Here is a 13,449-nt window from a genome sequence, read left to right on the forward strand (position 1 = left end):
AGATATGAGGATTTTTCCTTGTATACTTTGAAGAAAGCGAAATGGTCAAGTGCAAGGGCGCTGTCAGATTTTTTTTTTCTCTAAGAGGGGGCAGCAGTGCTTAAGAGACAAAAAAATATAATTTACTCACCCGCCCAGTGTTGTCGCAGCAGTTGACATCTTCGGATGAAATTCCGACGAGGCTCGATTTCTTCATAATTTCACGCAAGGCAGCTTCGTCCCCATCGGTACATGCTCTGACAAGATCGCCCCCCACGGCGCTGCCGCCGGGGGCGCAATCCGGACTCGAAGTTACCGTGGTTGCGGATGGGTCAGTCTTTGATTGAGAAGGGAGGGTGGACACCAGGGTACCCCTCTTGTACTGCGCCGTATCGTGGACCGTGCAGGTGGACGATTTGGTGTAAGTCCTTAAGCTCCTTTCTCTCAATATTCCGTGCACATTCTCGCTCGTGCCGTTGTAATAAGTCGACGGCGACGATATGTAAAGGGAGTAGGAGGAAGGCAACGCACACGATGTGATCCCGCTTCGTCTAGTCTTCAGCCAACTCTGCACGCCGGCCACCTGAGTGACACTCGCCAACCTTGCCGACGAATTAGCGTACACTGTGCTCGTGTCGTGGATCCCGCCGTTGGCGGCAGCACCGTCCAGGTTGAACGTCACGTGCTTCAGGCCCTTCGTCGGGGACGGGAGATCCGTGGACAAGCTTCGCGTGTACGTCGCCAGGCGGCGCGCCGATCCGTTCGCGACGCCTGTTGCGCCTTGACGCGCGCCGTCCGGGAATCTAACCGACAGACGCAGCGGACCGTTTGACAAGCTGGTTGTGGCAGAGGTGGTAGACGTCCGCCCCAACCGGGGTAAACCCACTTGTAGGTCGGTCATCCTGTGCGTCACCGTCGGAGGGAGGACAGTCTGGAAAGAAATAAAAGAATCATCAATATCAGAAATGAGATATGTAGAAAATTCGGCGAAAAATGCAGGCTCAAACCCGGGTCTCTGGAATACTGAACCAAGTTCGGGTCCAGTTCAAACATGTATTTTTAGCTGAAACTCTGCATATTATACGTTTGCTGTATGTGCCAAATGGTAGAGATGAAATATGCTTTTCTTGATTAAAAGTACCACCTGAGCGCTAGTGTCGCGTCCAATATGGCCGCTCTACGTAGGATAGATCTTTGTTTACATTCAGTAGTTGTACGCAGTGGCGTACGCAAGGGGGGGTTACGGGGTTTAAACCCCCCCCTTGAGCTTGTGAAATATTATGAAAAATGCTGTGGAAAAAGAATTTAATGGCCAATTTACCACAGTCAAAGATCTGGCACAATACTATTACTAGATCTACTACTACTACTACCACTAATAATACTAATAATAATTTGAATTATTATTTCCATGTAGCATGGAGAAAAGCACAGCATTCCAAGCACACGCGTCTTTCAGAGTGATGCCTTTAAAATAAGCGCAAGTTCTTGAAAGTGAAATATGAGGGTAACTATGATTTAAAAGAGAAATAGAATGTTTTGTATTTCAGTTGCAACAATGTTCAATACTCTGGCGTACGCAGTTTTCTTTGGGGGGGAGGGGCCGGAATAGTAAATGTGGATAACACATGGCTTCGTTTTGGAGGGCAGGATGCATAATAAAATATTTCGTATTTTTGGAGCTTTTCAGTCTATTAAAATTGTATTCAAAGGCAAAAATGGTAATCGGGACTCACTTTAAAAGAGGTTTCGTAATAAGTTAGCAGCCTCCCCTTAATATTACACCTTTGATTTTTTATAGTTCTTAACGGATTTTTATTTGAAAATTCTGATTTTCTCAAAATTTTGGTAGGGGTTGTAACATCATCGGTAGAGGCATGCATATTTCGTTTTTGACAAAAAGAAAACGAAATTTGAAATAACACTTTGCAATGTTAATTTTAAAGGTTTCTGAAAGGTGTGAGGTGCATTTTCCTACCCTGTTTTGTCACGAAATGATGCGAAATGAACTGCAAAATGCGAAATAGACTCTTAAACACGAAATTTACCGTTTATACACCGACGCGACACTTTCTGAAGTCTGAAGTATCGTGTGTGTTATGCAATTCACGGAAAATTGATTAATTTTGTGGTAAATATTTGAAAAGCAAAAATGGACTCCTCTATTCAGGAATAAACTTAATATTCTGGTAATGATTTAATGTGCTATTAGAAGGGATATGTTTATTTTGTGTAATAGTGCGATTATATTCACATTTTTAAAACCAAAATGTAATTTTATATACAGATTTTTCACCGCTATAACAGCGAAATTTCATTTCATTTACAGCTTTTGAACCCGAAATTGACTCTGTTTTTATACTGAAATTTTGCTTTTTTATTTACCAAAAGTATGTGCCTCTAACCATCGGCCATGACTCTATGTACGCCAGTGTTCAACGAACATGTATTTATTTTGTGTGAACAATGAGAATTAACTAAAGAAAGTTCTTGGTTCGTTGTTAGAGGCTAATGTATAGACAAAGGCTAGGCGGACAAGAATACAGTCACCAGTCTGCCTTCCCATTGTATTATTTACCGCAGCACGTTTGAATGTCTCTCTTTAAAATGTCTCACCTTGTTGACTAGACAATTATTCAAACGACAATAAGCTTAACTATTGGAAAATGTTTTGTTGGTAAGAACAGTGAGACAATCCAGATGTGAATTATCGGGGACATTTATGTGGGGAAGAAGCCGGAAAAATTCCAACCAATTTCGGGAATCGATTCCGGATCTCCCGCGTGATTGTCAGATGCTCTACCGACCACACCACCGCAGCTTCTTGGATGAGTTCCATACTTTAATTATTTCAATTTATTTTAATATATTTTCTTGTTTTATGGATTTTCTCCATCCTTAAAATGTCTCACCTCGTTGACCACACAAAGAAACAAAAACAAAAACAAAAAAATTCTCCCAGGATTTGAGAAAAATTGAATGATTAGAAAGTAATTTCTTTCTATTGTTTTCATAAATGGTATATTTATGTAGATCTCTACTACATAATAGTAGTAGTGGTGTTATTAGTATTATTAGTAGTAATTCAGCTAATTAATTAATTATAAATATTATTAATTAATTGTGTTTATTATTATTTAATTAAAGTATAATAAATCAAAGGTAATGTGAATTTGGAGAAAGTTTTAGAAATAACCCCCCCTTGACGAAATCCTGCGTACGCTACTGGTTGTACGTAATAGCAGCGTGTTGTCATTGCTGGTATGGAAGAAACGTTTAAATTACGCGTTCTATTTAAATATTGCGTATGCGATGTGAATTCCAGGAACTATAACGAAGGTGAAGCTGTGCTGAGAGCGAAGCATTTAATTATGATAATAAAAATAACACTGAAAACGCACACGAAATTAATGTATACGCACTGGATTTTCAAAGCTGTTTCAGTGCTGTTTCATCTGCACTGCACCTCGGTTGTAACTGCCTAACTGGGGCTCTCAGAAATGATTTGAAAATAAAGCAATTCACCTGTATTGCAAAGCTTGGGAGGAAATAAATGAAAACATGCTGGTACCGTTTTTTCCCCCAAAGGGGCAGGCTTGTTTAATAACAACACCGGATAATGATAATAATAATAACAATAACAACAATTTCATTGAGGCTATTTTCAGTCTTCACTGAAAATTAACATACTGAATGAAACAGCAACATTACCAAGCCAATTATGTTTTTCTGACTTACCTTTATGATTACGGACATTAATTAATTCTCAAACCTTTTTTCATCTTTGCACTTGTCCTGAACCACAAAACGATTTAGAGCAAAAAACTGAACAGTATACGCTACTTTTTCGCATGTTCCCCATGCTTTGAATGGCTTCAACACGGCGAAGTGCAGCGAGGTGTCCTACGTGGAGTGGTTCCTGACTATCTCACCAGATGGCATATTGGATAATTTTAATCGCGAATTGAAAAAATGAAGTTGGTACAATGGGATCCATGAGTATTACCGTGCAAATTGTCCACCACCATATTCATGCACTTTACTTGGCCCAATAAGAGCTTCGAGAATTAAGATAAAACTCTAAACAAGCTGTTGACAACTTCTGCACCAGCACACATAAAAATCCATCGCTTAGAAACACATAGGATGCAAGAGAACAATTAATGAAAATAATTATGGACAATTTGCACGGTAATACTAATGTATCCCACTGTATCAACCAAATTGTCCGTCACCATGTATATTCTCCTTGTTTTGCACAATGAGAACCTCAATAATGGACATTTCCACTTTGACATGAAAAACGTTTTAAATCCATTCATTTTACAGGTAATGACACAAACATGAGATGTGCAAAATATCTCGGCGATATTTGTTTCGGTTCTCGAGAAACACTCCTTCAAACACCGCTGAAATTCATCTACTACGTCATGGATTTGAAAACGTACTCTCCACAGACAGGAGGTCCTCTGACGTCATCACTTAGAAATGCAAGCAGGCGGGGCTTCTGCTCGCCCCGTCAACTTAGCATGAGCCGCGGAAGCGACAGCATATTCACTTGTTACTGTGTAAAACAAGTATCTTACAACTTCCAGTGCAAAAATCTGTGCTCCATTTCTTGGCGATGAATTATGCCCTATCAGTATAGTAGTATTTACTATAATTCAGCCACTCGGTAGAGGGTTTTCCCATTAGGGTGACAAAGCAAACCTTGTAAAAGTCAATGGCTGAACACGTGAACAGCCTTGTTCATTGCGAATACATAGGTTAGTTCTGACTGGCAAGAACTTAATGTTATAGGAATGCCTTTTCTGGAATTACAATTATTTTCGTCATAATATTTTCTTCACAAATTTTAAGGTAATACTTTCAGAACACACTGGTTTACACGCCAATTTCTGCAATATAAGAGGTGATACGGTATAAAAAGGTACGGTGAGTTTTTTAATTTCCTGCAGTAAATGACAGTTTTCTTCAGTTAATATTCTACATATTGCAAATTTTTGTATTTAGCCTACTTTTACGTCGCTTTTCCGTTCGCTTTGTTTAACCGCAACGATGAGAACGCATGGTTAATTTATTATGTATCATCTCTAACATCACATTTCTTCCCAGTTTTGGCCAATCGCTACAATGAAGATGAATAACTACAAGCAGTATTCGAAGTCGGGGTGCAGGAGTACACCCCCTCCCCACACACACTACCACCAACTACACAATCTAAGTATCATCCAACCTGCCATGATAAGAGACGAACTTTTTCTTCTGTCCCATCTCATTTCGAAAACATACACTTGTCCCATCTCCTTTTATTAGACGAGACGGAACATGCCTCGTCTCGTGAGCAACACTAACATTAACAATAGAAGCATCCCCCTAGCTGTCCCCGAAGTCTCGAGTAAACATCCTCCCATGTAACAATTTCCAGTTCAATGAAATGTCACTCACAAGGAAACAGTCATACCCAGGTCGAGAGTCAAACCTGGAACATGCGACTTCCTCAGATAAATCATGAATTTTGTGTATAATAATTACAACGCCAGTTCATTCCTGGCAATTCTGAATCTGCAGTTTGGTTTGCATATATAAGCAGGATAATATTTAGTTTTCGAGGGCTCTACCGTCGAAACTAGGAGTAAAAAAAACAATAAAAAAATATTAAGAAAGGTTTTTCTTTGTAATTATAATGATAAGCCTTTGCATACGTTGTTAATTCTATATTTTTCTAGATTGTCCTCCCAAACCGAGACGGATGTTTATAAATTGAGACGAGACTGTCAATGAGACATTTACAAATAAACACGAGACAGACATTTACAACTCTCAACGAGAACGAGACCAAGGCTGCCATGTCTCGTCTCGATAGGATCCTTAGTGGTGAAGTTGTGAACCAACCAATTAATGCGTTCGGGGTAACGAGATGAGGCGGCTTTTTTCGCAGTACAAAATTCAAAATAATTATATCGTACTATTTCAGTATGGGATATTGTTATACACATGGGCGTATATATAGTTCACGGGGGAAAAGGATGGATCAACTTTTGTTATGATTAGGGTTGTTTTATTTCGTAAGTGAAACTCCAGGACACTGCTGGCCGGAAGCTTGTTGGGGAGCATGGGGGGAGGGGATGTTGGACCCGACAAAGTTGTGTGTTTGTAGTCACGAAGTATTGATACTTAGTATTGATACTTTTCTGTTCATCTTGTGCCACTACGTTTTTAAGAACCAAATTTCTTTAATATGATTCGAGGGGGGAAAAATAACTGATTTGACAGTCTCAATGCAGTTTCTTATCGCAGAAATTCCGAAACTATCAGGAAATTGCAGATATTGGTCTGCAGTCCCATCTGGTGTGTGGAATTACGAAATTTCCTTCCCATCCGTATCCCGTCCTATACGTCTCTAATTTAAGAGAATGAAATAAGTCGGAAGGAATTTTTATGAACAAGCGGATAGAACAAGGAAACTGGTAATTTTAGTGAACCAAAAAAAGAGGGGGGTTGGACCCGTTGGATCCCCCTTAAATACGCCCATGGTTATACACATTATTTCCTTGTAATAATTATACATAAACTAAGTATAGATATGTACTGTGCAACTAATGTAATCTTCTCAGTGTATTTTCTCTTATCTGCACAAAAATATTTGATCATAATTTGCGCAACAGAAATGGAACACAAACTGGAATTGCTTTATGGAAAAGAAAGTTAAATAGGCTTTATAAATAAAATGAAGAATGTGAAAATTCTTATTTTGCACTACATATGTTACGGTAAATATCGATAAATATAAGTTTAAAAAATATTTTTGAGTGTCTGGTCAGCAACCAATTTTATAAGCAATATTTTTCGCATGGCCTGAGAACACACACGCAGCTGAACCCTTTCATTTATATTGCACGTGAGCAGCACGGATATTTCATAGAAGAATGATCATTACAAAGCATAGCTTTCCTTTCTCCTATCGCTCCTTCTTCCATTATTTAAATCGGTACAGATTTGTAAAACTGCTGCACGTGTTCGCTCACGTGGGCTAGCCATCCGGAACTGGACGCTCGAAGCAGACGACAAACGAGATCTCCCTAAGGAGTGACGTAGTAACATGGCGGCGGCGTGTTTTCTGCGCAACGCTAGCCGCGCAACTTTGGAAGTCTTGTTTCTGCCTTAAACTGGACGCAGAGAAACGCGAGAACTTGCAGGGGTCATTTTTCCAGGGCGTAGTTTTTAAAATTGTTGTAAAAAAAATTGAGTGGAAATGTCCATTGGATAACAAAGCCAAACAAGTTACATACAACCTCTACACCACTATAGGTAAAAATCCAGACCCTAAATCCACGTAGTATGCAAGAGAAAATTTATGAAAATACGTATGGACAATTTACCGAATAGTACTTGCGCATCCCACTGTACAGGTGCATAAGTATTCCTCATCAAATTGTCCACGACTACATTAATTTTGCGCTTGCTTTTTTGATTGATTGATTTGGTTTATTTTCAGTGGCGTAGCGTTATAGTACGCCCGTACGCCCGGCGTTCCCAGATTTAAAATTTCAAAAAAGCTTAAATGCTGTGATTATAAAGTAAAACGTGACTAATTTCATATATGTTTGACCTTCATGGCATTATAATAGCTATTTTTCGCGATCCGCTTGCAACGCTCCACTCTCAACACTCGTTCTAGCATCTCTTTTCAATGCCTTTCCCGGCCGGACGCCGAGCAGGTTCGGCGTACAGGACTCCTATATTCCTTGCTGCCTTTATGGAGGGAAAGCTTCCATTTCTACAGCACGCGCGTAAATGGGCTCTCTTACGCCAGCGTAAAAGAGGTCTACCGTGATTGGTTCATGTGACCCTTCCTGCCTTCTGAAGCAGACGACAGCGGCAGAATTCCTACCCGGTTCTTCGCTCTTCGCGCTCATGCAACTCGTGCTGTGATGCTACAATACGCAATATTGACTGACGTAACTTTACCAATCTCAAATATACTGTTTCTTAATGGCCACTGCATTGTTTAATTTATCTCACAAACAGCGATGTGCATTAGAAACTAAAAGATCAACACAGTTTTTGTCAAATAAGTTGGTGAAGTCCTCGTCCCCCGACACCGACACACATCAATTGAGGGAATAAGTGCTTGTAATCTCATTTTGTGTGTTTGTTAAATTGCACGTCCCAAAATAGACATCATTCATATTACCATAACATAAAGCCTATAAAGGTTCATTATATCTTGAGAGGTGGAGAAGGAGTAATTGGGAACGTCAAAAATATCGGCTTGGAATAGCGTAGTGGTAACGTCATCGCCTTGTAATCAAGGGGCCTCGGCTACGATACCAGGTGGAGACACGTAGTGGTTTCGGATCCCACTTTAAACTGTAGGTCAAGTCGCAATTAGTGTATCTGTGTATAAAGTGGGCTTAAAAAAATCAGGAATTCTTCTCCTGCCGCCCCTGTATGCATCCCATGAACACCGTTCGGCAATAGGTAATGCCATGCAACCATCTCCACACTCAACGTTTGCGGGTTGCATATGGACTAGGATACTTATGAATGAACGATCGAAAACAATGCCCCGCTATACGACGCACGCTTTTAGAAGCGATATCGGGCGGGGCCACGCAGAGGGTGTGCGTGGCGATCAGCCAATGGCAGGAGTGCAACGTTGTACAGTTAGGAGACTGCGGCGCGGAAGTTAAAAGCCGTGTTCTGTAATTTTCTTGCGCGCAAGAAGTATTCATAAAATTCGCCACATTAAGGTTCATCATGAGATGGGGAAATACATTTTGAACCTGCCTGTCCAAGTCCCATAAATTTCCGTCGCCTACAGCCGGAGTTATCGTTCCTTGAAGAAACAAGGGAAACATCACTTTTCATTTCCTTCCGCCTGTGTTTTTCGTTGCCACCGTGTTGACGCAGCTGAGTTGTTGTGTCTAGGGAAAACTGTGGGTGTTAAATTCGCCTCGATATAAACAACGACCCTTCATTGTTCTTGGCGTTCTCGGACATTGAAAGTCTGGGTCAGTTTGACTTCAGCGTTTTCGTAGCAAAGCTGATGTAAAATTATTCGCTTATCGTTCACTCGTGCGCCACAAAGAACAGTTTGTGAAAATATTAAATACAGCCCTTTCGTGCAATAGTGTGTGTTCCGTGTGTTCTTTTTTATTTTAAATAATGTCACTCTCAAAACCTAGCACCAGTAGTACAGGCACCAAGGATGCAAAATCTAATCATTAACCTCCAGGAGAGTGATTCGGAAATTAGTGAAATCAGTGACACGGAGACCGAGGAAGACGACGAGAGAGGTGATGAATAAATACCTTAAAGTTTCTTTCAGGTATGGGTTTCTCGTATATGCTATATGATATTATAAGCCTGTGTAGAAATATTCACTATATTATTTCACTGTACTCATATATACTGTGCATGCATTATGAAAATAATGGACCCATCGCGAATTTTCTGTCCTTCCCTTGCGCTAGCAGTTAGTTTGGCAACAGCGCATTAGCACTGGCTGGGTATTGGCCAAACTCATGTTCCTTCTAAATGCGTGCGCCGTTTAGGCTTAAAAGCCTTCATTTCCATTTCAGAATATCTCGAGAAATTGAGCAAAATACGTTTCGCATTTGGCTGCACCTTTAAATAGCCCTATGGATCGGTTTGTGGCTTCCTGAATTTCATTTAAAGATGAAAGCATTTTGCTCTTTATTGAAATTTTCGACAAATGAAAGGTTTCTTTCCATTTGGGGGGTTAACAGAATGAGGTAACCATAATCATTCGTGTATTTTTTTTTATTTGTAATGAAAAATGAAACAATAATAGACGGCAGAAAATTCTGTATTGATTGAAATAACCACATTCACTTTCCACTCTTATTTATGAACAAGCAAAAACTGACCAATTTGTTTTCTATATTTGGGAACGGTATTCTTATCAAATGGTTGTCTAGTGACAAAAAAGAAGGTTCTAGTTACTTAATACAGAAAATACAGAAGATGAGGTAGGATCTGCCACTCCCAACGAACGGTATGAATAAAATAGGTCTCATTGGTGTTCCTCGCAGTATGAGGCCTGGCGTTGTCCTGCAGAAAAATCGATGCCATCCGATGAACGAACGAAGGTGATGCAAAAGTTAAATAATAGTTACATTTAGCGGAGGACAAGAGCAAGGTAGATCCTTCCAGGTTGACGATATTTAAGACCTCTCGCTAATTACCTCGTAGCACACAGAAGGGTTACTCTCCGAACCAAAACATCTGCAACGCTTGTCAGCGCACTCTACCGGCAAAATATTGAAACGGCGAATTCGCAAAACGGGCTTCTCTGATGGAGAATCGTAAGAATTTCACCAGATGTTCATCCAAAAAAAATCGTCGGATTTGGGGGGGGGGGGCATAGGTCAACGCCCATAAATTTGGTATATGTGAAAATGGGGAGGGGGTAAATCATTTAGTGTCATCTTTACAGTGGGATAGATGGTGACCAATAGGAGAGAAAGTTGCACCGGCAAGTCAAGTTCATTGGAAGCACTGAGGAGCCTCGTGTGGATACAAACATTCGTGAGAAGGCACAGTAATCCAAAAGATTGGCATTGGTCCAAGTCTTGCGTCGTGCACTGACAATAAAAATTATTGCAAAAGTTATTTGTGTGCTTAAAATAAACACATTTTCCTGGCACGAGAACTCTGTAAGATACAGCCACTTTATGAGCCCTGGCTTTGTAAAACAGAATCTACAGGAGGTTCCAAAAGTTCCGCAACAATAGACGAATTACATTATTATTATCGTTACAATTACAGTAAATTGTCAACGTGATCTTCATTTCTATAAATGTAGGCAAGTTAGGCAGAATGTGGGACACCATCTTTACAGCAATTCGTTCACGCAAATGGTGCCTGTTTCAGATCTGTAGTGTATACTTGGATTTCAGCTCTTTGCAGCAAAATTCGGTGGATCTAAGTCAGGTGACCGAGGAGTCCATAACGCTGACCTACGACAAATCCAGTGTTGCGGGAAATTGTCATCCAGCTAATGACGCATCTCCACACTGATGCGGGTGTGTGATTAGCCACTCTGTATTACAACTATAGCTGCATAGTTTCTTGAGGATCAGCATCGAAAGTCTAGATTTCTATAAAAATAGAACTTACAACAGCTTGCATCCAAGTCCTAGTCGCTAGATAACTTTATAAACCTTGGAAATGTGCGTTTTAATGTTTCCACAACAAAGGAAATTGGTCTGCTGACTGTACAGTCATGTGTTGTGTAACTACCATAACTCTACGCCGGTGATAGAAGTTTCCATTGAAAATTTGCTCTTAAAATCTACTTATCGCCGTAGCGTTAGGCAACACACACAACGCCTTGCAAGGAAGCGTGTATTTCAGGATATAGGTGTCCCATTTTTATTGCCGTCGACCGTACATGCATTTACTTTAGCAGCTCTCAATTGTTTTGATGTTTTAAGTCCACTTTATGCACAGTAAGGCTAATCGGGACTGGACCTACAGTTTAAAGTGGGATCCGAACCACTATGTGCCTCCACCGGATATCGAACCCGGGACCCCTTGATTACAAGGCGACGACGCTACCACTGCGCCATTGCAGAGGCCCTAGCAGCTCTCAAGTTTCATAATTCCAAACATGAGACTGCATGACTTCAATACCTCCTTACTATCCAAGATTTTTTTCTGATGTGTAAACCTGTATAACAATTAGAATAATTATGCATATTTGTAAAGTAACTGCACTGTTTGAAATGTAAAAGAATTGAAAGAAAAATGGCTGAACTGAATATTCTCACATGGTGTATAGAACATGAAGGTTCCCGCATAAAACAACAATAATAAAGGTGGAAATAAATATGTGTTGTTATTTGTTTATAATAGCTATTATAACTATTATTAGATTTATTTTCCTAATCTATGTCAACAGCCTGAACCCCCTCCCAGCACCGCCCATAAGCCATTCATATACTTGATATGAACGAAATAAGAGTAATAATATTCTTTGTGCTTTAAGTTATTGAATTGGATTTTATTCCGAATAAAAAAAGCAGTCTAATCTAAAGAAATCCGATTGTTGTCGCTGTGAAAGCAGCGGGGCTTTAGGCATATAATTATTGTCTGCAAAGCTAAAAGCTCACAAAATAGATAAGGGGCAATAAGTTGCCCCTGGTCAATGTGTGTGTGTGTTTTGGAGGGAGCCTATTTCTAGGAAGAGTGAAAACCGCACCGGAGAGATTGAAGAGAAAACTCTATCAAACAGGGCCTTTGAGTGGTAGTCATCGATCTGTTCATTGTTAATAGATTCCTGTGCGAACACCTGACGCGTGAGTAAGATTCATTGAGCGCCTTTTGTCAAAAGGGGGATTCCCTTCCCACGATTCGCCGAATTTCAATTTGTCCACCGGCAGAGTTCGAGTACTTCCAGCCGGCCTACAGCTTTGCACAGGTCCCCCCCCCCCACCGTGGGCGTATTCTATGAAGGTAAGCATGTGTACACTTAAATTTGTTGAGTTTATTTTACGTCGCTTTTATGCCACTTTTTGTTAATCGCGACGATGGGATGAATGATGACAAGATGGATTGAGGAAGGGTCAACACAACAGGATCCCCACAGAGGATTATACTGGCTGTGAATTCAGGCGCCATAGCCTTGTTAGTCTGCAAAATGCAGTACAGGGTGTAGTATACGTTGAGAAGAGGTTGACATTTGGATGCCTACAAAAAGGGTCACCTCTTTACCCCTGTGTACGCACACTTACATGAAACACAATGCTAATTTCGTGTAAATAACCATATTTACGCCAATGATATATATACTAAATCCACTGTACATGTACACGGCGCCTCCAAAGTGTTTCCTTCTTTCTCTAAATGTAAATTACCTATCGGGCTAATAATAGGGGCAGCGGGAGGGTAAATCGGCTGACATGAGATACTAAGAGACACCTCCATCATTTAGGTACCTACATGATCCCTTGTTGTCCACGAGACAGGTTCACACAGATTTCAAAATAAGAACAGACCCTCAATTTTCCTTCCGATCTTCTCAGATCGATTCGGTTCCTCAGATATACAAATTCCAATACCTGTCAATTCAGATCCGGCTGTCAGGCGGATGCCTTTCCGCCGGATCAGGCAAGGAATCGAATTCGTAAGTCTGCATTCCAAACTGAAAAGAAAATCCTGTTTCTGTGATATGCTTTTCTTGTATTAATCTTCTAAATTTTACTCATATTCAACATTCCTGGTCACCAAAACAAGATGACACCCCTATCTTAGAACTTTATGGTCATGCCTCTACTCATTACCGAAAGATTGAGTGGATATAAATCGGTTCTGCCTTGTCTGCAGGATTTGTAAAGGTCCAGTAACCCGTAAATTCTAATGGGTTCTATTGGATTCCGTAACAAGACCGGATCCTTTTTTATTGCACAATTTAAATTCGGTCCAAGTTGTGAATTGTTT

General features: G+C 40.4%; 1 protein-coding gene across 1 annotated transcript in view; it reads right to left on the reverse strand.

Annotated features, from left to right (window-relative positions):
- The window catches only part of LOC145987698 (uncharacterized), a 126,765-nt gene that overhangs the window by 64,528 nt on the left and 48,788 nt on the right, over positions 1-13,449 (reverse strand). Inside the window, exon 4 of the mRNA XM_083122252.1 lies at positions 131-910. Within this exon, the coding sequence (XP_082978378.1) occupies positions 131-910 (780 nt within the window). The remainder of the gene's footprint in view (positions 1-130; positions 911-13,449) is intronic.

The sequence above is a fragment of the Lepisma saccharinum genome, chromosome 5 (genome assembly GCF_977018435.1).
Source record: "Lepisma saccharinum chromosome 5, izLepSacc3.1, whole genome shotgun sequence".
Taxonomy (NCBI): domain Eukaryota; kingdom Metazoa; phylum Arthropoda; class Insecta; order Zygentoma; family Lepismatidae; genus Lepisma; species Lepisma saccharinum.